This window comes from Sus scrofa, chromosome 4, assembly GCF_054392235.1.
Source record: "Sus scrofa isolate SSC_HxYL_T2T_F1_AM1 chromosome 4, Sscrofa_HxYL_maternal_Yorkshire_Landrace_v2.0, whole genome shotgun sequence".
NCBI lineage: Eukaryota > Metazoa > Chordata > Mammalia > Artiodactyla > Suidae > Sus > Sus scrofa.
Window position 1 is genome coordinate 62072454 of NC_139386.1, and position 25900 is coordinate 62098353.

The 25900-nt window shown below is 35.2% G+C and overlaps 1 protein-coding gene across 8 annotated transcripts in view; it reads right to left on the reverse strand.

The window, feature by feature from the left end:
* Positions 1-7180: 7180 nt before the first annotated feature.
* ZC2HC1A (zinc finger C2HC-type containing 1A) overlaps positions 7181-25900 on the reverse strand; it is a 58108-nt gene continuing 39388 nt past the window's right edge. For 3 of the 8 annotated variants that reach the window (XR_014843076.1, XM_005663015.4, XM_005663014.4), the window contains exons 8-9: positions 14798-14905; positions 7181-9864 (exon numbers count right to left, since the gene is read on the reverse strand). Coding sequence is in view for 5 of the 8 variants with exons in the window: in XM_005663015.4 (XP_005663072.2) it covers positions 9699-9864; positions 14798-14905 (274 nt within the window). In the remaining 3 variants the exon portion in view is untranslated. Of the gene's footprint in view, positions 9865-14797; positions 14906-18605; positions 18723-21791; positions 24492-25900 lie in introns of those variants that run through there. The other 5 variants (XM_005663013.4, XM_013996660.3, XM_085021202.1 and 2 more) reach the window with 4 other exon arrangements.

Sequence of the window (25900 nt, forward strand, 5' to 3'; positions counted from 1 at the left end):
GAGATTATTTTATATTGATGAAATAAGAATGAAAGTTTGAGAGTTAGGTACTATATTAAGAAGGTAAATGACTAAATTTTGCCTCCCTAAATAAGACAAAGTAGTTGAGTCAGTCTCAAACAGGGCTTTATTTTTAATGAGCAGGAGATTAGGGAATTTAGAAAAGTCTTGTGAAATGAGGAAACAACTCCTTTTGTGTTATTCTCAGGTGGGGGTGGAAAGTTTCAGTTTGTTTCAACTCTAAATTACATAGTATAATTCTTTTGTGAAAGGTGTTAAGATAATTTTATGTATATATGTATATATAGACATTTATAATATGTATACATATACACACATAGAGAGAGAGAGAAAGAGAGACATTTTAGGGTAGAATGGGTGACAACTATTTTCTTTTGCCTTTTATTTCTCCGTGATTTAGGACCAAAGAACACATATTCAGATTTTATGCTTAAATCAGATCACCTCACCTCTCTCTATTTCTATCATACATTGAGTAAGCCAAAATCATTTTAGTGGCCTCTGTAGCACATATAATCTGATTACCTTAATTTTCTAATTTTCTGTTTCTTGCTCACACCATTCTAATTACTGGGATTCCACCTCAGAACCTTTTTTTTTTTAATCTTCTGCATGAAATACTCTTTTTTCCTCTCCTCTACATATTTGTTTAAACAGTACTTTTTAACAGAAAGCACTTAAAATTAGAAGGAGCAATCTAATAAACCATTCAATGCAGGAAACAGGATAAACAGTCCTCCTCTTTAAGCCGTATGTTCAAATATCAATTCTCCATACAATCATCCCTGAAAACCCTATTTAAAATTGCAAGCTGGAGTTCCCGTTGTGGCTCACCGGGTTAAGAACCTGACTAGTATCCGAGAGGATGTGTGTCCAATCCCCGGCCTCACTCAGTGGGTTAAGATTCCCGAGTTTTTTTTTTCTTTTTTTTTTTTTTTGTCTTTTTTTTTTGTTGTTGTTGTTGTTGTTATTGTTGCTATTTCTTGGGCCGCTCCCGCGGCATATGGAGGTTCCCAGGCTAGGGGCTGAATCGGAGCTGTAGCCACCAGCCTACACCAGAGCCACAGCAACGCGGGATCCGAGCCGCGTCTGTGACCTACACCACAGCTCACGGCAACGCCGGATCGTTAACCCACTGAGCAAGGGCAGGGATCGAACCCGCAACCTCATGGTTCCTAGTCGGATTCGTTAACCACTGCTCCATGACGGGAACTCCCAAGATTCCCGAGTTTTGATGTAGCATTGAAGACTAGATCACAGATGCAGCTCTGTGGTGTAGGCCTGTGTAGGCAGCTGCAGCTCTGATTCGACCCCTAGCCTGGGAACTTCCATATGCCGCAGGTGTGGGCATTTTTCTTCTTTTTAAAGGAGAAAAAAAATAAATGATACTGACTTCCACTCTCCCTCCCATCTCATTCTAATCACCTCTTCCCTGCTTTATTTTCTGCCACAGCACTCATCGCATTCCAATGTAAAATATATTTATTGATTTATCTTCTTTATTTTTAATTTTACTCCACTAGATGGTGAACTTCAAAAAGGCAGGCATTTTTGACTGTTTTGTGCACTGCTTCCAGAACAGTGCCTGGCAGATAAAACGAATTAAATAAATATTTGAGGAACATATATAAGTACATCCAAAATTACATCATAAACAATTGACATCATTTATTAAGAGCCCGTTAAGTGTCAGACATTGTAGCAAAGACTTTATACTCATTGCTGATAATCCTCAAATTAGCCCTGCCAGATAGATACAGTTATACTCCAAGTATGCTTCTTTAAATTCAGTTTATGATTTTCTAATACCAGGGTTGGGATGAGGGAAAGTGTCAATCTATTAAAGAATCCTTCCTACAAAATATGGTTTTAAGCATTTCTCCCATTACCATAGTCATTATAAAAGGGAAGCACAAGTTCATACCCAATTTTACCACTGAAAAGTTTCTGAGTGCAAATAACAGATCCCAGTCTCAGTTTAAGGAAAAAGGAATTTATTAAATGCTGTTGGGTAATTCATAGACTCTCTGGAAGCCAGCTAATCAAGTCTGACAGTTGTTCAGCCAGAAATAATGCCCAAATTATAATGAAAGGCTACTTCACTGGAGGACAGTCCACTGAAGGGCCTCCATGGGGACATGTGATTTTTTTGTTGTTGTTTTTGCTTTTTAGGGCCTCATCCTTTGCATATGGAAATTTCCGGGCCAAGGATCAAATCAGAGCTGCAGCTGCCAGCATATTGCTACAGCCATAGCAATGCAGGACCCAAACCACATCTGCAAACTACATCACAGCTCACGGCAACACCAGATCCTTAACCCCACTGCAGAGAGGCCAGGGATTGAACGCCCATTCTAGGATCCTCATGGATCCTAGTCGGGTTCATTAACCTCTGAGCCATGAAGGGAACTCCTGAGGACACGTGATTTTTTAAATTTTAAGGTTAAAAGTAAAATAACTTTAAATCATTTAGTATTTGGACTTAGATCTGAAGCTCTGAGCTCACATTCTTTAGCTGCTGTCATAGTTATTACGTATACAAAAGTAAAAAAAGATTCTCAATTGCCTTTTAAAAAGCATCATTCAACCACTGATATTTTAATAAACCATTACCTTTTTTAATTTAATTTTATTGGAGTATAGTTTTCAATGATGTATTAGTTTCAGGTGTACAGCAAAATGAATCAGTCATATAAATATATCCATTTTTTTTCCCTTATAGGTTATTATAAACTATTGAGTAGATTTTCCTGTGCTATACAGTAGGTTCTTATTAGTCATCTATTTTATACAGTGGTGTTTATGTGTTATTCCCACCCTTCCAGTTCTCCCACCACCCTCAATAGTTTCACCTTTGGTAAGCATAAGATTGGTTTTGAAATCTCTGCGTTTGTAACCCATTACCTTTAATCCTTTGATGCCATTTGATTTATTCACATGAATCAGTGTGTTCTTCCTGCTTTCCCCCTTGGCATAGTCCCTGGTCCGGAGTTAAAAGTGGCAAGTCACCTCTGGCAACAAGGGTTCCACTTTTTTTTTCTTTTTAGGGCAGCACCTGCAGCATAGGACGTTTCCAGGCTAGGGGTTGAATCAAAGCTGCAGCTGCCGGCCTACACCACAGCCACAGCAATGCCAGATCATAGTCTGAGACCTGCATTGAAGCTCAAAGCAATGCTGGATCCTTAACCCACTGAGTGAGGCTAGGGATCCAACTCACATTCTCATGGAGACTAGTCAGGATCTTAACCTGCCGAGCCACAATGGGAACTCCAAGTGTGCCACTTCTTGACTCTGACACAGCTGCCTTTGAAGATAAATCTCTCTCCACCATCCTTAAGAGACAACAGAAACTTACAGAGTGTCTTTTCCCTCACATTACTTGTTTTAGAATCCAAGTCTGGGTGTTCCTGTTCTGGCTCAGCAGGTTAAGAACCTGACATGGTGTCCCTGGGGATGTGGGTTTTCATTGGCCTTACTAAGTGGGTTAAGGATCCGGCGTTGCCATGAGCTGTGGCGTAGGTCACAGATACAGCTTGTATCTGATATAGGCCGGCAGCTGCACTCCAATTCTACCCCTAGCCTGGGAATTTCCATATGGCATGGGTGTGGCCCTAAAAAGAAAAAAAAATAAGAATCCAAGTTGTTTAGTAGTTCCAAGGTCACATGACTACTCCCTGGTGGCAAGAAAGGATGGAAAATTAAACTCTGGCTACGATTTTGAGGCAGTAGGGTTCAAACACAGAAAACTCATCAAACATAGGATTTTTGAAAGATTCTAGCTACAAACATGACAAATGCTCATTATAGACAGTGAAAAAAATTAGGTTTAAAGTAGATCAAGACAATTTTTCACTACTAGGTATGTCTTAGGCAATATTTAATTTCTAGTATTGGTCAATGTTTTCTACTTAGAGTATCTAAGGCAATGAGTGATAAGCCCCTGCCCCTCCTCACATACAGCTTTCTGGTAATGGCATCAGTGAAAACAATATTTCTAGTGATACCAGAGGGAGAATTGTAAAAAATCAAAGACCATAAGAATATAGTGCCTCACCAAAGACCCAGACGTGATCTAGCATACATGCTGCTCATTTAAATGGTGCTTTGATTTTTGTCTATGGTAAGAAACTTACTGGAAAATAAACCTAGTGTTTTAAATTTTCAAATTAATAGTTAATTGAATAGCATGTTTCCAAAGAGAACTACCCTTGAAGAGTTAGTTTTCAAAATAAAATAAAGAATTCCTGATGTTTCTTGTGGGGGTACATATGGGAGTTTTCCTTATAAGGACTCAAGTTTGGAAAGATTAGCAAGAATAAAAATATTTTTTTTAAACTTTCTGGTTCTTAAAGTATTATTCTTTGTTGTTGTTGACTCTTTTTTTTTTTTAGGGCCGCACCCATGTGATATGGAGGTTCTCAGGCTAGGGGCCTAATCTGAGCTGTAGCCACTGGCCTACACCACAGCCACAGCAACGCCAGATCCGAGCCACATCTGCGACCTACACCACAGATCACCACAACACCGGATCCTTAACCCACTGAGTGAGGCCAGGGATCAAACCTACAACCTCATGGTCCCTAGTCAGATTTGTTTCCACGGCACCATGACAGGAACTCCTTAAAGTATTATTCTTGACTAAAATAACAAGTAGAAGAAAACAAGATAATTTTTTAAACTGTTCAAAGTTTTAAATCATTTAACATTTGGTAAAATACAATAGGTAAATATGTAAAAATAGATCTAAATATTTCCAATACACACACACACACACACACACACACACACACTTGCCCCCCACAGCTCAACAGAATGGCAAAAAAAAAAAACCCTCTAAGATATTTCTATACTATGTTTAATTCTTATTTTATGCTCTATGAAATTAAAATTCACTTGCATTCCTTGGATTCTTCAAATCATAAGTGATAAACATTTAAGGGGGAGGGCTATAATAGAATGTAATAAATAAGAGTGAAATTCAAGAAAAATAGGCTTAATGAAATTATGCACAGAGTTGAGAGATACCACTTTTAATAAAAAAGGTGTTACAGAAACAAACCAGCATAACTGTATTACAAGGGCTATCATCTACATCTGTGAATGTCAGAAAACAAATGAAGATGAGGAAGTGATTTTAAATAAACTATAATCACATGCAAGTGATTCTGAAAAACGTAACCCTCTTCATTTTCTAGGAAGATTAAAAAAGCATTATGTATTTGTTTTAAAATTGACAATACAGGAGTTTCCACTGTGGCACAATGGGATTGGTGGTATCTCTGGAGCTCTGGGACACAGGGTCCCGGCACAGTGGGTTAAGGATCCAGCGTTGCTCTGAGCTGTGGCACAGGTCACAGATGTGGCTCAGATCCTATGTTATCATGGTGTAGGCCTGCAGCTGCAATTCAGCCCCTAGCCTGGGAACTTCCAAATGGGGCAGGTGCAGCCCTAAAAAGCAAAAAAAAAGAATCCTTCTTTTTGTCTTAAGTTGTAATTATCTGTTTACACATCAGCTTCCCCAAATAAATTATCCACCTCAGCATAGGGACTAAATCACATCTTGCTTCTATCTCTTGATTCCTAGCATTTCATATAATGAAGAATATATAAAACATTTTTAAAATGTTTATAAAGTTTTAGCTTTGTGATATTAGTTGGTCTGGGCACTTATTTAGCTCCCATTTAAAATCGATGTCACTTGCAGAGGTTAGATAATATTAAAGCTAGCTGATTTAATTTTTTTAAATCCCTATCTTACAGGAGATTATAACTTGTAAAACTAAGTATAAAGTACAATTAATCAATAATGTACATGAGTAATATGCCTGATACATAATTTTGCTAATAAAATTATATGAGGTTTTAGTATTAAATATTTCTATCAAAAACTACCAGTCTGGTGCCCAAAAAGAGCTGGACTAGGTTTCTAAAAAAATAATAAAAAATAAATCAACATATAGTTTATTAAAATCACAAAAAAACCCAGAAAAACTCTTACAAATCTCTGTTATTTCATGTTATCAAAAAAATCATACTTATTTTAAAATAACTGGAGGCTGGCAATATTAAATTATCCAAAAGCGCCCTCTAATGGCAAGAAAGTAATTCACATATAAGCCAAACAAAATTGTGTAAAAGAAATATTGTGACAAACACACACACACATTAATTCATAATTGTAGATAAATTTGAGAGCTCTTTCAAAGTAAGCCAAAAATTATAAATCACATATAGTTTCACTGGATGAGAACTTGAGAATGCAGTATTTGTGTTCAAATAAAGTATACCAATTTATACTGTCAAAAAAAAATATTGCGACAAAAATTAAAATTTTTCTAAGTGGAAATAAAAGCAAGTGTGGCTATCAGTAACTGTATTTTAATGATTCCCCACTGTTATATTCAATAATATAGTCAGCTGAAAAAAAAAACCTATCACTAAAAATACACTTATCATGGTAGTACTAAAAATACACTTAACATATAAAATATACATCTGCAAAGCAAAAAGAGATACAAGAGTTCTGTAGCTATATACCTATTCTATTTTCCTTCCCTGATCATGATAGAAGTATTCATCTCTAGCCTAAGGAAAATTGAGTACAAATTAAACACGTCTAATTTGATCGTATTTTCACTAGAGACGGCTCCTGATGATCTAAATAACTAAGGATCCATCATAAACAAATATTTTTTCCACTGAACTGTATACTAATTAGAAATATCCATAATGTTTTCTGTCAACCTTGACTTCCCTAATGTTTCAACTGCTGCGTTTCATTGGCTAAAAAGAGAATGTTTCTATGCCTTAAAAACCTTGTGAATAAACACTTTTAATAGTTTTAGGTTATAAAACACTTCAATAAAATAGTAATAATTTATTTAAAAGCTGATAGCGCAATAAAACTGCCAATGAAAACTGTTTTCTCATTTAAAGGTCTGCAATTTAAATATTTTATCTTTTTGGCCACACTTGCAGCATGCCAGGGATTGAACCCATGCCACAGCAGTGACTCGAGCCATAGCAGCAACAATGCTGGATCTTTAACCCACTGTGCCACCAGGGAACACCTGAATATTTTCTTTATATTTCAGCATATTCCTATCTTTCTATCTGAGTCTGGATAAAAGACAAGACATAAATGAAAACCAACTAGCACTTTCTTGCTTCATGTGTTTATTGAATAGTTTCAAAAACGATGACATTATTTGTTATTAAAAAAAAAAGTGAACAAGAGACAACAGCAGCCAGAATAATCTTACTTTTTCAAGCTAATAACTTTCAGAGTAATATATAAGCAATTTTTACATTTTCAATTTAAGTTTACAATCATCTTTTTATTCTACCACACTGGAAAATACTTGTGAAAATAAATAAAAATAAAATAAATGATGCATAGGAAAATTTCTTAAAAACAACTATTGCACAACAAATCATGAGAATAATATACCCAAATAATATAAAAATGCATTTAAATACATTGCATTGACACATTTCATAATTCATAAATAGATTTCACCTACTGTTTATAATAATCTCTGGGTTCTGGAATCAAATCATTTCTTATCAACTCACTTCCATGTAGTTAGCACATTAAACATTTACTTGCTATAGTAAAATTTAGTCAGAAACACACATGTGCCACTTTAAGTTCATTTACCTAACCCTTTGTTGGGCAGACAAAAAATTGTGATCTTTAAAACATATCTGAAAGAAAATAGTGCTCGATTCTAGATAAAACAAGAGTTTAAAGTTCTTCTTCATAGGATTTATAATAGAACAGAAGAACATAAACTAGTGAAATGAAATTCTAATATGTGTGTAACTCCCCTAAATTTATTACAGTTTATTCTAGAAGATGGACCCTTCCTTCAAATAAGTGAATATGGATAACCAGAATAAAAATTAATAGAAAGTCAAGAAAGTATAACAACAATTCCCATTAGGTCTAAAGCAGCCCCTGCCCAAATGAAAAAGAAAAAAAAAAAAAGAATAAAGTTATAGGTATAAATATATTTCAGAGAAAGTTATAAGCCACATGTTTCTACACTAATCCTTACAGTTGATCAGAATCATAAATAAGAAGCTAGACACTGCCTATAAAAGATTGAATGCACCTTTACAATAAGATCAAGGCTCTGTTAGGCTTGATTCAACAAAATTACTACTGTATTACTGAATATGGCTACACAAGCAAAGGTATCTACTACTAAATACTATGTTACACTGAAAGGGACAATGATTAAAAACTGTATTTTAGTCCAAATTAAAGATAAAGTATAATTACACTTTTGCCAATGTTTAATTGCATAATAAATCAGCTATCCATTAAAGCAATGCATTTTCAGTTGCTTTTTAGTGTCATGTGAATGGTGTTTCAGCATTAAACACTAAAAATATGAGTAGGAAAAATTATTCTCTTATCTTACTCATAACTACATCTAACTATACTTTAAGTGACTAAAATTCAAATATTTTTTGCCTGCATAACCTGCACTAATGATTAAATACTGAAATTATTGTTTATTAGGTGAGATGGTTTTAAAGCCCATTGACATGGCTGCTTCTAAATTCAAATACAGAGAAATAAATACAAGATTTTACAAGGAATTTTGTGAATCTTCTATTAAATAATTAAATTTGCAAAGTTGAAAAAATGAAATTAAAAATCAGATTAAAACTACTCTTCAGATATGAGGTTAGGGAAGAGAAAGAGAAAAAGTGAAATTTGAAGACAATTAGAAAGAGGAAGTTCCTTGTGGCACAACAGGTTAAGGATCCGGCGTTGCTGCAGCTTCGGCACAGGCTTCAAATGCAATGTGGGGTTCAACCCCTGGTCTGAGAACTTCCACATCCTGTGGGTGCAGCCAAAAAAAATAAAAGGATAAGGAATATACGTTTAACTAATACACACTGAGTCCTAAAAAAATTATTCCACTGTAACTAGAATAAAATACATTTGTATTTTCAGCCCTGTGTCTCTGAAAGAGAATCTGCATAATTACATTTTAAAGAATGAGTAAAGGTCTCGAAATTATATAGTTAATAGCACACTGAGTAAAAGGGTAACACAGACTCCCGGGTTTTTTTTTTTTTTTTCCTCTTTTAAAACATATTTATAAAATTAATTGTTAAAGAATTCCATACAAGAAATGACCTCATATAACTGGAACTAAAAATATTCTCTTCAGTTCTAAAATTCCAAGCATCCTGTCCTTCAATGATACTGTCTGGAACCAGGCACCAATAATAAAAATGTTTACTACAATTTTCTGACCATACTAAAGCTTATGACCATACTAAAGTTATGACCATACTAAAGCTTAAAGGGCTAACCACTAGTGTCTGAGAGTTTGAGGAGGTATTACACTTAATACGCTTAACAATAACAGAAAATACCTAAATTGGTAATTCCACTTGAAATTATTTTCTAACTAATCAGTGAGTATTTCCTTGAATGGCACCGTTTAGGTTATCAGGTATTTATTATATACAGTATATGTACACACAAATATACACACACATAACACATTACACAGACAAAGGATTCAAAAATTGTTGAAAACAAGTATTTTGAATGATTTTAGCATGAAATCACTAGCGGAAGTGCTCTAGATGTCCAAGCAGCAATAGTCATAAGATTCTGGACTTAGCTCTTTTTTCTTTTTGGATTCTGTTCACAGAACCATTCTGCGAACACCACATTCACAACAGAACTTTGCCCATTCTACGGGGTATTTAGTCCCACACTCATGGCAGAATTTTGGTAAGTGTCCTGTTGAGTTTCCTTCAATGCCTTTAACATTTCCGCCATTAAGTGATGATATATAGTCTCCATCTGGCCTGGAGAGGAACAGAAAGTAGAAACACAAAAGTTCCTGTCAGCAGTGTACAACACATAACTCTTGGGAAACAGACCATAATATTAAGTGTAACTAAAAGCTTACTTAATCTCACTGTTAATATTCTTCTAGTTCATTCCATATGACCCTGCAATCCCACTCTTGGGCATCTATCCGGACAAAGCTCTACTTAAAAGAGACACATGCACCCGCATGTTCATTGCAGCACTATTCGCAATAGCCAGGACATGGAAACAACCCAAATGTCCATCAACAGATGACTGGATTCGGAAGATGTGGTATATATACACAATGGAATACTACTCAGCCATAAAAAAGAATGACATCATGCCATTTGCAGCAACATGGATGGAGCTAGAGACTCTCATACTGAGTGAAATGAGCCAGAAAGACAAAGACAAATACCATATGATATCACTTATAACTGGAATCTAATATCCAGCACAAATGAACATCTCCTCAGAAAAGAAAATCATGGACTTGGAGAAGAGACTTGTGGTTGCCTGATGGGAGGGGGAGGGAGTGGGAGGGATCGGGAGCTTGGGCTTATCAGACACAACCTAGAATAGATTTACAAGGAGATCCTGCTGAGTAGCATTGAGAACTATGTCTAGATACTCATGTCGCAACAGAAGAAAGGGTGGGGGAAAAAACTGTAACTGCAATGTATACATGTAAGGATAACCTGACCCCCTTGCTGTACAGTGGGAAAATAAAAAAAAAAAAAAAAAAAAATATTCTTCTAGTTCAGACAAAAAAAAAAAAAAAAAAAAAAAATTCACGGGGTCTTTTCCTAACTACTCCACCATGGTCTGTTGTTCTATTTGTCTATCCTTGAATCGCTTATCATGTTTTAATTACTACAGCTTCATAAAACATCCGAGCACTATTCTTCACCTTATCCTGGCTAACACTGGATGTCCTGACTGATTAGAACTAGTCAGGATACACAAATTTTGTTTGAAAACTGCACTGAAGTTATACATTGATTTATGGGATGATACAAAGCTTTACAATACTGAATCTTCTGCTTTCTAAAGAAGGCATGTTTCTACTTTAACGTTTTAACATCTTTGAAGTTTTGCGATTTTTCCCCATCAAAATTAAAGTTCTTATTTGGTTTTAATTTGATACTTATATACCTCAAAATTTGTGAGTTTGTGTGTGGGTATTTCTAAAAACTACATTTTCTGTTTGTTGCTGACAAATAGACTGCAATGACTTTCAATATACTGATAACAAGCCAATTTATTAAAAATTTCATTATTATTATTTTTTTGGACATTCTACATAATCATATTGTATGTAACTATAAAAGTTTTCTGTTCTTATTTCCATGTCTTATAACTTTCATTTTTCTTGTACTACATTAAAACAAATTATAGCTGACATTCTTGTGTTATTTTGACTTTTATAGAAAATGCTTCTTAATACTAAATATGAAGACTGATGTAGAGTCCTAGTAAATCTAATATTCTTGTCATTTAATTACCTTCCTTTCTATTCCTAATTTTCTAACAGCTTTTTTAAAAATCTGAAATAGGCAGTAAATCATATATACATATATGACCAATATTTTTAATCCTTTAATCTGTTGATGTGATAAATTATATGAATAAACTTTCCAGTGTTAAATCAATCTTATTTTCTGTGATAAATCTAAAGTGTCATGAATTTTATGTCTGTGGATTGGGCTTGCTAAATTTCTTAGAGATTTTTTATACGTATTTTCAAGTTTGTAAGTAAGACATCATAATTTTACATTCTCTCATTAGTCTGGATATCAAGGTTTTACTAAACCTTTGAAATGAAGCTGAAGAATTTTGTTTTTCACCTCCCTCCCCTGTAAAAGTTTGGTAGAAGCTACTATGTAAAAACTCTCATAAGCCCTCTTTGTGTGTGTATAAACATGTGTGTGTGTGTGTACGTGTGTGCCTGTGTACTTCTGTCATGGTGAGGAAGCAGGTGTGGTCTAATAACTGATTCAATTTCTTTTTTTTTCTTTTTTTTTTTGTCTTTTTGCCTTTTTGCCTTTTTTAGGGCCACACTGGCAGCATATGGAGGTTCCCAGGCTAGGGGTCTAATCAGAGCTATAGCCACCAGCCTACATCAGAGCCACAGCAGCACCATATCCAAGCCATGTGAGGCTGGGGATCGACCCGCAACCTCATGGTTCCTCGTCAGATTTGTTAACCACTGAGCCATGACGGGAATTCCTGATTCAATTTCTTTAATGATGATAATTTCTAGTCTTGCGAATCGGTTTTCATACATTTTACTACGAAATTTTCCATTTCATCTAAGTTTCAAATTACTGGCAGAAAGTTGTTCTTATAATTTTAAATCTCTGCTGGATCTGCAGATACATTCTTTTCATTCGGCATATTATTTGTACCTTCTCTTTTTGTTGATCAATTTTGAGGAGTTTGCTTTATCATTTTATGTATGTATGTATGTATATATGTATGTATGTCTTTTTAGGGCCGCACCTGCAACCCTGCAATCCAGGGATCCAATCCAGGGATCCAACCTGCCAGTGTCTTCATGGATACTAGTTGGGTTCCTTACAGCTGAGCCACAACAGGAACTCCTGCTTTATCATTTTAAATGAACCAAGTTTTTTGCTGTTAGTCCTCATCATGTATTACTCATTAACTTACTCATCAAAAAAAAATATTTACTGGGCACCTAGCTTATTTTTTAATGTGATTTTTGCTTCTGTCTGTTGATACTTCTTTTGTCTGCCTTTTTGGAAAGATAAAATGATCCTTTTATTAAAGCATATGTATTTATTAGCTTTTCCATTTTATAAGAGAACATTTCAAAACACATGGTTCCACACATAAAAACAGATTACAGCCACACTCCAGGACTCCAGGAAACATAAGTTCATTTCTTTGATATTTAACATGTATCAAAACCTCAAGCAAAGGGAGTTCCCATCATGTCACAGTGGTTAACGAATCCGACGAGGAACCATGAGGTTTCGGGTTTGGTCCCTGGCCCTGCTCAGTGGGTTAAGGATCCGGCGTTGCCGTGAGCTGTGGTGTAGGTTGCAGACACGGCTCGGATCCCGCATTGCTGTGGCTCCGGCGTAGGCCGGTGGCTTCAGCTCCGATTCAACCCCTAGCCTGGGAATCTCCATATGCCTCAGGAGCAGCCCTAGAAACGGCAAAAAAGAGACAAAAAAAGAAAAACTTCAAGTGAAATAAATGGTATTTATTAAATCTAGCTGAAAAGATAGCAATTCAATTCCTCTATGGTTCTCATCTTACGCATAAGCATAACTCTTAAAACTTTTTAAATCATAGATGTCCAGATCCCACTCTCCAAACTAAAGAAATCAAAGTCCCTAGGAGGGACCTCATCATGTTCATTTTTGGAAAGCTCTATAGATGCTTCTTTCTAATAGGTCAACCAGGATGGAGAGCTAGCATTTTAGATACTTGAAAATCTGTCCCTGGATTAAATCTGAATAACTGTACAAGCTATGCACTTATAACAAAAGCACATAATACATACACTTATACCTAACACACCTACATCACAACTGGTTTTGGTGATTCATGGGGTATCATGTTATAGGCCTGTATTGAGGGCATCCTAAAAAAACACCCTATGAAATCCACTGCCATATTTAGTACGGATTCAGTAGGGACATTAATTAAAAATTTAGGAGCTCCTTTTGTGGCTCAGCGGTTAATGAACCCAACTAGGATCCAAGGGGATGTGGGTTGGATCCCTTACCTCGCTCAGTGGGTTAAGGATCTGGTGTGGCCACGAGCTGTGGTGCAGATCGCAGATGTGGCTCAGATTTCGTGTTGCTGTGGCTGTAGCGTAGGCCAGCAGCTGTAGCTCTGATTCAACCCTTAGCCTAGAAACTTCCAGATGCCATGGGTGGCCCTAAAAAGCGAAAGAAAGAAAGAAAAGAAAGAAAGAAAAGAAAAGAAGAGAAGAGAAAAGAAAAGAAAAGAAAGAAGGAAGGAAGGAAGGAAGGAAGGAAGGAAGGAAGGAAGGAAAGAGAGAAGTAAACCATTAAATTATCCAGTGCCTCCTTATAAGCAATCACAGGAGAACTTTGGAGGCCTCAGGACTAGGTATACTTTCATAGAGAAAGTGATTTATTTTTCTATTTTAGACTTCTTGAATCACATAACTACTCCTATCTTCTCCTGTACATTGGCTGCTACAAAGTTTAGACCCTAATTTGTGGTCCAGAGCTAGTCTATCTACAGGTCTCATGACACATATTTTGTGGACTAACTGCACTTCTTTTTTCACTGGTATCTTTTAATTCCCATCTTTTGTTTTTCTATTCTTTCATTTAAAAAAAAAAATATTGTATCACACTCTACATCATGGCCTTCTGTACCTTTCCTTAAAACTTTCTGGAATAACTTGGGATACATTTAAAAAATAAATATCTTAACTGGAATGATTTCATTATGTGCTTTAAAAAGAGTGAATGTTGAAGCTGTACAAATATTGTGACAGATTAGAAAGGGAAGTACACGGATAATCACAATCTCAGCAGGGGAGTTTAAATGTATTAAAATGCTGCTGAAGATAATAGCAGTGGTGTAAAGGATATATTATTCCATTTATAGTGGTAAAAACAACCATGTTGCAATTAAAATTAAGACATAAAAAACACTAATGCATCTAGTGGAGCTGAACGAACTGGCCTTGAGTATTTACTGAAAACATGATAACTACAAGGTATAAGAAAACATCATTTATGCCAAAACTTCTAATTCCTTAGTGTATAACATAAAAGCCAAATTAAATCAGAGCAAAGGAAAAATTAGATTTTCTATAAATAGCCTGATAGAAATTTTTGTATATAATCCTTGGAAAACAACATACACCCATTTTTTATGTTAGTTATTAGAACATCAGACCTAAATCCATACCTGGCCATGTAGCTCTCAGTATATGTTTTTCTTTTACTTGTGAGCCCACCTGAGGCAGGATTTCGAGCCAAACTAGGTGGTGTGGTATTTCGAGGTTTGATATTAGCTCTAGAAGAGAGAAAAAGATGGCATAATGAAAAAAAGAAAAACTAGTGAATAGTAAGCATTTATTTCTCAAATTGCTTATTTGCATGATAAGAAAAATAATTTGAAGCTATAGAGAGGTAAATTCAAAAGTTTAAAATCCAAATAATTATTTTAAATCTGAAATCCTTAATGCTAGGGAGAAACTAGAACATTCTGCATCTACTACCACTGTCCTGATGGTACATAAAATCATTTAAATTACAGATATACCGGAGTTCCCGTTGTGGCTCAGTGGTTAAGGAATCCAACTAGGATCCATGAGGTTTCGGGTTCGATCCCTGGCCTCAGTCAGTAGGTTAAGGAACCGTCGTTGCCGTGCGCTGTGGTATATAGATCGCAGACTCGGCTAGGATCTGGTGTGGCTGTGGCTGTGGTGTAGGCCAGTGGCTACAGCTCCAATTACACCTCTAGCCTGGGAATCTCCATATGCTGCGAGTGCAGCCCTAGAAAAGACAAAAAGACAAAAAAAAAAAAAGTATATATTCTTTATATTAAATTTATAAGTTAATGATTCTAAAAGGCTTCAGTTTTTTAAAGTTTAAATCTATAGTTCCCTCAAAATAGAGATGTGTTAAGTACCTATGAATAACTGTTAAATAATAACGTTGAGCATGTAAGGTGTGGTTAAAAAAAAAACAGCTAAAGAGTTCCTGTTGTGGTGCAGCGTTAAAGAATCCAACTAGGAACCATGAGGTTGTGGGTTCGATCCTTGGCCTTACTCAGTGGGTTAAGGATCCGGCGTCGCCGTGAGCTGTGGTGTAGGTCACAGACACATCTTGGATCTGGTGTTGCTGTGGTTCTGGCATAGGCTGGCAGCAACAGCTGTGAATGGACCCCTAGCCTGGGAACCTCCATATGCAGAGGGTGTGGCCCTTAAAAGACAAAAAAGACAAAAGACAAAAAAAAAAAAAACCAAAAAGACAAAAAAGTTAATCATTTTAAAAGGACAATATTCTATTTGTGAAAGTGTGTTCTTGGAAACAGCAAATAAAACAAGTGGGTTAATATACTTTTTGCCTTTAAAGTTTTAATTTCACCAACTGTATAGCCTGGGCCATCTGCTACCAGTAAAGGAGTTTTTATTGAATCATCACTCAATTCCCTCTCTGAAACTCCAGGAAACAAAGAAAGCTTAGAAGGATTATGACAGTAAAATGGTTAAAGTACAGGCTTCTGAATTCAGATGAATCAGGATTCCAATCCCAACTGCTACTCAACAACTTATGGGTAGTAGCAACCTCTCAGAATCCAAGTTCCCTCATTTATAAAATGTGACCATCATCACTTATCTTGTAGAAAGCTATATATATGAATTGAGATTTTATATAAAACTTGGCATAGTTGATTATGATGGTAATACCATTATTACTATGGCTGCTGCTACAAGTTAACATTTACATAATAGTGTTTACTACATTTGGTATAGCTACACTTCTAACACCTTCATAAAAAATTTGCTTCTTACAATAATTTTATGAAGTAGGAAAGATTAATAATTCCATTTTACAAATGAGGCAACCAAATGAAGCAAAACATAGTTAAGGAACTTACCCAAAGTGACACAGTCAGTATACTGTAGAACTAGGGGTCAGATATTCAATAAAGTGTTATTTCCCCCACCACTCACTTTTAGAAATTAAGTCAAATCTTCTCATTTCAGAGATAAGCAATGTTGCGCTATATGATCAAACAGAATGCTTTAAAAAAATTCCTTTAGATTGGAAGTTCTCAAACTTTGGCTGAAATTCTTCCTTCCCTACTTACTAAGCAAAGTTGGAGAGAGTTGCCTAAAATTTTAAAGAGCTACCTCCAAAATACATGCGGGTAAAAACATTTACTATTTTTCAAATGCCCACTACATGTCAAATATAATTCCAAGTACTATGCATACTTTGTTTAATCTTCACAAAAATCTCAGAAGACTTTATTTCCATTTTAAAGCTGAAGAAACTTAAGGAAACTGCAAAGCTCATACATGGCCAGAGTACTTGAACCTGAATTTGGGTGGGTATTATTAAAAATCTTATATTCAATATGCAATTCTGTCATTCAAAGGAAGGCTACATTGAATAGTTATTTTAAATTGTTTCTAAACTTTGACAAGAATCACCTTGGTGTGTGGATGGATTACCCTGGGCCTCTTCAAAAAGCCTTCAAATGATCATTTCCAAGTCCATCCATGAGATATAACCACTCTGCTTTGATAAAGCCCCTCTCAGTATGTTATAGAATTTCACATGCCTTTTTAGGAATTCAATCTCTGAAAATTCACTGCCAAAGGATGGCAATTCCTCCAGTTAAGAGTCATAAGAGGAATGGGATGGACACATTTTTTGTTTTTTGGCTCTAGAACAAAGTCTTGTTAGAAATCCTGTCACCTTCCTATAATGTGTACATGAGATATACAGATAATGCAAACACAACCATGCATATACACACATACAACTTCATATCAATAAAGGTCTTCAAATAATTGGAAAATAACAAATTAGAGAAAAATATAAGGTTAATAACAACAGCTGCCATTATCCAACGTCTATTGTGTATTTTTAGCAACATCTTCTATGAGGTGGAATCGGAATGTTGAGAACCATTCTTAAGAGACTGGGTAGAAGTGTTTTGATCAGTACTTAAACATGTCATCCCAGTCTCACATGGTCAACACATTTTCCTTCCTGGCCAGAGTCTGAAAAGTGCTACCCTTGTTATGTATCTACAATCTGCCTACTATATATAGTTCAGGCAAAAATAAAAGGTTTAATTTGGAACTACACATGAGATCTGCTCCAGCCAGTACAAACAGCAGTGGTACAAAGAAAAATGGCTCAGGGCACAAACTCTTCCTTCTGGGATTTATCACCAACTACTTAAAAACATACATGACGGCTGCTAAAATATCAAAGACTTTTCCCATCTTTGTTTTATTGTATATTTAATTATATTTATTATTACTATTGGTAAGAAAGTGTTGTTGTAACCTTGTAGCCTTGATTTGAAAGTTAAGTGAACTCTACTTAATAACATCTTTTTCAGTTTTAATAAGTAGTCTAATTTATTAGACCCTAAGTTTATCATTTTAAAATGAGAGGGCTAGACTTGGTTTGGGGGCCAAACTAGTAAACCTTGAAGACTTGTGGGAGAGTTCCAAGACAGCCACTGCTACCCTGGCCTCTCTTCTCAGGCGCTAGGCCAGCACAGAGAGGGCAGTATGCTTGGCAGCATCATGTCCTTTCTGCTTTTTGTGTGGAATTTGTAACCATCTAACAAAAAGACTGAGGATTCTTGGACTGAATGTTTTCTAAGATCTTTTCCGCTTCTTTTTTATAATAATTCATCATCTGCTTAGCTCAAAGATAATCTAGAAACATTAACATATAATATTCCTTATATTCATAAAAAATACCAATTATTGAAGATGATTTCTATTTCAACCCTCTAAAAATAAAAATTTAATGGAATAAAATGTATGCTCTAAAACCAGGTTTAGGAATAGAAATTTTCATCAAAACTCAACTGTTATAAATCCCAGAAGATAATTTAGCACTTCTTGTCTTAAAAATGATTAAAGTACAGGAATGTACAAATGTATAGTATTACATTATATAAAGTCTTTAAGGAAATATCTGAAAAAGATTAACCAAACTGAGTTACAAATACTTACTTGTAAATGGGTAATAACTCATGTCTTTTGATGGCACTGTCTGATTTTGTATCACTGTCATACCACCTTTGCATATGTCTTCCAGTTCGAAGTGGAGGGCCTAACTTGTCCATCTTACTATTAAAATATATAAAGGTGTACCCATAAGGAGAATGCTACTGTTTCTTTATATATATTTTTTAAGTTTTTTAAGACATTATTCTGATTCATCAGAAATCCACCTCCCAAGCTCTTAATTCTCTGACTGCCAGGGTAAGGACTAATGTCAAAGAGAATCCTCATATCGTTCATACAATGTCCATTATTAGATATGAAAATTCTGACTATTCAGGCCACCCTGCTAGTTCAGATAAACATCCAAATAAATCCCACACTTATACTTGGCAGAGCAATGGAATCGATTTTTAAAAAAATTTAAGAAGGACAACAACTGCTTCAAATAAAATCTACGAAGCTGGAGGTGAACTGAAAGTAGTTATTCTGGTGAATAAAGATAGATCTGATGTTTGTTCTTATGGAGCTCGCAAATAATCTAATTTTCCCCTCCCCTGAACTCCTAGAGTCTTTCTCTTTTTTCTTTTTATGATTTCTCCTACATTTTAAAATTCTGAATATAAAATAATGAACCAAATAATGTATTTTTATCTTTAACCCCGGACTTTTTGTTTGTTTGGCCACAACCACAGCATGTGGAAGTACCTGGGCCAGGGATCAAACCTTCAACATAGCAACAACCTGAGCCACTGCAGTGACGACACCGGATCCTTAACATGTTGTGCCAACGGGGAATTCCCCTTAACCCTATCTTACAAAAACAATTTCTGAAATTTATCCAGAGAAACATAAACATAAAACATAATCCTATGTGAAAAAACATGGATGGCAACTCTAAAAATCACATGTTATGTGGCCACACCATCCGAAGTTTTCTAGTATAAAGGATAGTTTTCAAGTATAAAGGATCTCCAGCTAGATGATAACAGAAAAAAACTGCAGGTTTGCAGAGATTTCATTGTTTTATATCAACCAAATAATATATATTATCACCAACCAATATCCATTCACAGTAGGGAGCAGGGAAAATTAAATTAGGAAATAAGGAGAACTATCTTAAATGGCTGCTTGATAACTTAAAAAAGTATAATCTTTTTATGGGATGCTTGCTTACTCATTTAAATCCTGAACACTTACTTTGGATCAGGCACTGTGCTAAATTCCAGGGTGACTGTGGTAAAGAAGACAGACCTGATGCGATGTTCTCCTTATGGAGTTCAGTGTCTAAAAGAACCTGTTCCTTCTCTTGATAATAATGATCTCTAAGGAGGGACACATTTTATCCACTTTTTGTTCCTTCAGTATCCCATACATGGCAGGCATTTTGCTGTAAAAGTTGATATTAATACTTTGTGGGCGATGGTGCTAACATTAGGTGTTTACATCACACTATTTAAAACATTGTAAAGAATTTTTAAAATGCCTGCATTAAATATATGTGCTTGTAAAAAAATTTCTAAAATGTTTGAGATTGAAGAAATGAAAGATCTTGTTTTTTTAGCTCATACCAAAAAAACAAAAAACCCCATCAAAAAATGGGCAGATGATCTAAACACACAATTCTCCAAAGAAGACATGCAGATGGCCAAGAAACACATGAAAAGGTGTTCAATATCACTCATCATTAGGGAAATGCAAATCAAAACCACTGTGAGGTACCACCTAACACCAGCCAGAATGGCCATCATCAAAAAGTCTACAAACAATAAGTGCTGGAGAGGATGGGGAGAAAAAGGAACACTAGTACACTGTTGGTGGGATCGTACATTGGTGTAACCACTGTGGAAAACAGTATGGAGATTCCTCAGAAAACTAAAAATAGAACTACCATTTGATCTAGCAATCCCACTCTGGGCATCTATCCAGAGAAAACCATGACTCACAAAGATACAGGTACTCCGATGTTCATTGCAGCACTATTTACAATAGCCAAGACATGGAAACAACCTAAATGTCCATTGATAGAGAAGTGGATCAAGAAGATGTGGTACATACACACAATGGAATATTACTCAGCCACTGAAAGGAACGAAATACCAGCATTTTTAGCAACATGGATGAACCTAGAAGTTATCATACTAAGTGAAGTCAGCCATACAGTGAGACAACAACATCAAATGCTTTTACTGACATATGGAATTTGAAAAAAGGACAGACTGAACTTCTTTGCAGAACAGATGCTGACTTCACAGACAGTGAAAAATTTATGGTCTCCAGAGGAGACAGTTTGGGGGGTGGGGGATGCGCTTGGGTTATAGGATGGAAATCCTGTAAAACTGGTTTGTTATGAGCATTATATAACTACAGATGTGATAAATTCGTGAGTAACAAAAAAATAAAGATGCTGTTTTTTTTCAGTAAAAAAATAATTATTTAGCAATAATTTGCCACTATTATGCTGTTATTATCAAGATATAAACCACACAAAAATGAAAATTTAAAATCTCATAATGTAATCAAGACTGTATAATGTATACAAAAATGTATTTTATATAATCTTAATATAATTTTATATGAATGTACTTATATATGTATTTTTATATATATAAAATCTTGATTACATATATATTTTAAATACCATGAAATAATAGTTAATGTTAGAATAATTAAATAAATTGAAGAATTATCCCAGGAACTAATTAAAGGCTTTTGCATACCAAAGGAAACCATTGACAAAACAAAAGGATAACCTACTGAATGAGAGAAAATATCTGCAAATGATATGACCAATAAGGGGATAATATCCAAAAGAAACAGTTCATACAACTCAACATCAAAAAAACAAACAACCCAATTTAAAAAAAGGCACAGACCCGAAGAGACATTTTTTTTCATAGAAGACATACGGATGGCCAACAGGTACATGAAAAGATGCTCAACATCATTACTCACCAGAGAAACGCAAATCAAAACCACCAAGAGCTATCAATTCATGCCTGTCAGAAGGGCTACCATCAAAAAGACCACAAGTACAAATGTTGGTGAGGATGTGGAGGAAAGGAAACTTTGTTCACTGTTGGTGAAAATGTAAATTGGTATAGCCATTGTGGAGAACAGCATGGAGGTTTTTCAAAAACTAAAAACACAATTCCATTCCTGGGTATATATCTGAAAAAAAAAACTTTTGACAAATTTTGGGAGAGCACAATGAGAAATCTACTTTATTATATATTTTTATATTATTCACAAAGTTTGAGAAATATAATTTCAATTTGCTAATAATGATGGAACTATCGGTATCAAAGTTTTTAGAGTGACTATGCTTTTTTTTTTTTTTTTTTTGCTTTTTTAGGGCCAAAATTGTGGCATATGGAAATTCCCAGGCTAGGGGTCTAATCAGAGCTGCAGCTGGCAGCCTACACCACAGCCACAGCAATGCCAAATCTGAGTCGCATCTGCGACCTATGCCACAGCTTAGAGCAATGCTGGATCCTTAACCCAGAGTGGGGCCAGGGATCAAACTCACATCCTCATGGCCACTAGTTGGGTTTGAAACCTGCTGAGCCACGATGGGTACTTCTTATTTTTCTTTTAAAGGGTCTAATTCAGTAATGACAATGATACCCAAGGACTGAGAAAAATTACAGCATGAATAAGCAAATCCATTCCATAGTCTTGCTGCCATTATGGAAAAAAAGGTATCTGAAGCCAATCAAGTATATCTACATAGCATAAACTTGGTGCAGATTAAGCATTCTGATACACATAACATAGAGTTCCCATATGAAATTCAATAGTATGTTCTTAAATTGGCACATAGATTTGTTCAGAGTCAACATGAAAGTGTAGTTTTAATCCCTCACTGTCCTTTCAATCACAGAAATGTGTCTGAATGGATTAATAAATGTTTTTTAAAAAATCTTTTGGTTCTACAGAACATTAGTCTATGACCAAACTTCCTAGGTATTCCACATGACAAAAACCGTTCCATCCTTGGGAATAAACGAATAATCCTTAAAACTTATACCTCCAAATTATAAATATCTAATTCCTATGATAACTTACTCTACAAGAGGAAGTGGCAAACTTTTCCTTCCTGTGAAAGGTCAGACAGTAAATACTTTAGGCTTTGTGGGCTATACTGTCTCCATCACAAACATTCAACTTTGCCACTATAGCATGAAAGCAGCCATAGACAATATATAAACAATTGGGTGCAGTCATGTTCCAATAAAAACCGTTGTGGGAGAGGATTTGACTCTCAGTCCATAGTTCAAAAAGACTACCTTCTTTAAAAAGACAAAAATCGGAGTTCCCATTGTGGCACAGTGGTTAACGAATCCGATTAGGAACCATGAGGTTGCAGGTTCGATCCCTGGCCTTGCTCAGTGGGTTAAGGATCTGGTGCTTATGTGAGCTGTGGTGTAGGTCACAGATGCAGCTCGGATCCCGAGTTGCTATGGCTCTGGCATAGGCCGGTGGCTACAGCTCCGATTGGACCCCTAGCCTGGGAACCTCCATATGCCGTGGAAGCGACCCTAGAAAAGGCAAAAAGACAAAATATTAAAAAAAAAAAAAAAGGCAAAATTCCATACATGAGAGAATGTCGGTATGTTAAGATTTTGAAAATCTAAACGAAGGCCAGATCTCATGGTGATCTCTTAAATTTTATCATAAAGAGCTGTGATAACTATCACTACATTATCATAAAGAGCTGTGATAACTATCACTACATTATCCTGTATTCTTAGACAAAAGTACATTACTTTTTCTCAAGCTAATATACTTTTGCAGGTGATAAACTGTTCAATCTTGACCTTTGTTTTTTTTTTTTTTTAAATCTCTAATTGCATGTAATTGCCATGATATGAATAGTATATCTAGAAAGGAACAATAGTTTGGCAGGTTTCCAAATATTCAGAGCTGAATGAGATTTTAAATATTTGGCAACAATATCTCTTTCTAATTTGAGATAAAACTTTAACCTAGCAAAGGTCCTTGTTTACTGCTGATACCATAAGACTGAATTCTTAAGAAATAAACTACTCAGTCCTATACAACTATAATAAGCAGAGCAGATAAAGTAAAAAGAAACAATATTGGGGGGAAATTTACCAATTGGTATTTTGTATCTTTGTAGACATCCGTAGTTACGATGTTCTGGGGCACTCAAAACTTTGAAACATGTCATACTTCTACTTTTGATCCTAAACTCATCAATCCTATAAAAATAATTTAGTATCTCAATTCCATGGTAGTTAGCTTCCCTAATCCAATAGCCTAAATCATTGTTATCCACATAAGAAGCCAAACTCTGCAATTCTAGGTTGTTTGAGGCGTTTCTAAATCAATAATAAAAAGCTAATAAAAATCTAAATAGTGATCTATACAAACCACAAACATCAAAAAATTGGCTTTGGAAAAAAGCCTGTTTCTACTCATACAAAAATATACTTTAAAACTAGACATTTATTTATTACTTTTATTATTATAAAGTATGAGAAACCAATTTCTTTTGTTTTAAATTAAGAAATGCTCCTTACATGCATTCCATTTTTCTAGTTTTAACACATCTATTATAGCCTATCTCCAAAGTAAATTCCTATTTTTCACAGTAACTGAAGAGAAGTAAATCTTTGAAAATGGATATTTTAACTATTGAAAATTCTTGGTTGAGGAGTTCCCGGCATTGCTGAGGGGAAACAAATCCGACTAGCATCCATAAGGATGCAGGTTCAATCCTTGGCGTAGCTCAGTGGGTTAAGGATCTGGCACTGCCATGAGCTGTGGTGTAGGTTGCAAACTCAGCTCAGAACTGGTATTTCTGTGGCTGTGGTGTAGGCTCCAATTCAACCCCTAGCCTGGAAATCTCCACATGTTGATGGTAAGGCCCTAGAGAGTCAAAAAAAAAAAAAAAAAAAAAAAAAAGAAAAGAAAAGAAAATTATCAGTTGAAATAGCCATTTAAGCCAGTAATAAACCAGAGAAAACACAGTTCAAGGCATAACCATGTAAACTCTCTGACACAATTCAGTGTGGCAATATTTATTTAAAAACTCTGTGTTCATCATACTTCTAAAAATCTCCAAGGAGTAAAGAAAAATCATCTTTTAGCATTAGAAAAAAAAAACAAAACTTCAACTGGGGATATGTTTTGCTTTCAAAAAAATTCTATTAAAATCTGTTGACTCACAGGTTCTCTAGAAGTTAATTATCAAACATATGAGAATTTTCCTGAGTAATAAGATACAAATTTTTTGGTAGTATGACTCCAATATATGCTAAATACTACAGGTAACCGGTACGTATGATTAAAGGTGACCACAATACAGATATACACACCAGGCTTTAAATAATTCCAAGCCATTAAAATGACTCCATTTTACCAATCTCAGAAGATGTTCAATTTCTAGAACATTACAGCTAACCATACGTCTTAATTCTTTACTCAATCCTGAATTTTCTGTATCAAGTAATTTTCTTACTAGTGCCAGAACCATGATTCTGTGATGTGCCAAAAGGTTGACATATGAGGAATTTATTCTTTTTCATACATTCACCAAAAATTTGTGTGCCTATGTACCAAGTATTATACAACATTCTGTTGTATAAGCAAGGCACATCTGTAAGCAAGGCACAGAGCTTTGTCATCACAGAGCTTACAATCTAGTAAGGGAAACAGACAAATCATTACCTCAATAATTCTAATAACGTAACAAGTTCTGCCACTAAATAGACGGCCATGAATGGTTCTACTCAACTTAGTAATATAATAATATTCCAGTTAATATATTGTCAGGAGCACACATCATTCTCGTTCCAATAGTTGGAAACACTCCTTTAACACATAAGGATCATATATAGAATGGACAACTGGAATTCAAACATAACTAGTTTGACAGTTTAACATAATATTGGACAACCAAAAATTTACAGCATTATAGCAGTGTATAACTGAGAAAATTATTGTGTCCAAAGTCTGCTTTTAGTAGAAACATTTCTCCAAGCAATCAATAAATGTTAGGAAGATTTTTTTTTTAGATCAGTTACTGAGGTTTAAGTAGGTTCACAAAAAGTTGTCAGAGCAAGACAGAGAAAAGAGATATGCACAAAGTCATATAGCTCTTTAGTGACAAAAGTAGGATCTAGAAGTCTAGTTTTCTAATCCAAAGTCAATAATCTTTTTCATTTTACCAGTCAGCTTCACATGTCCTATTAAAAATGCAGAGTGTCAGTACAACTTAATATTGCCAACTGATAAAATTACCAGTATGACAGGAGAGGTACTAAAAAAATAACAGA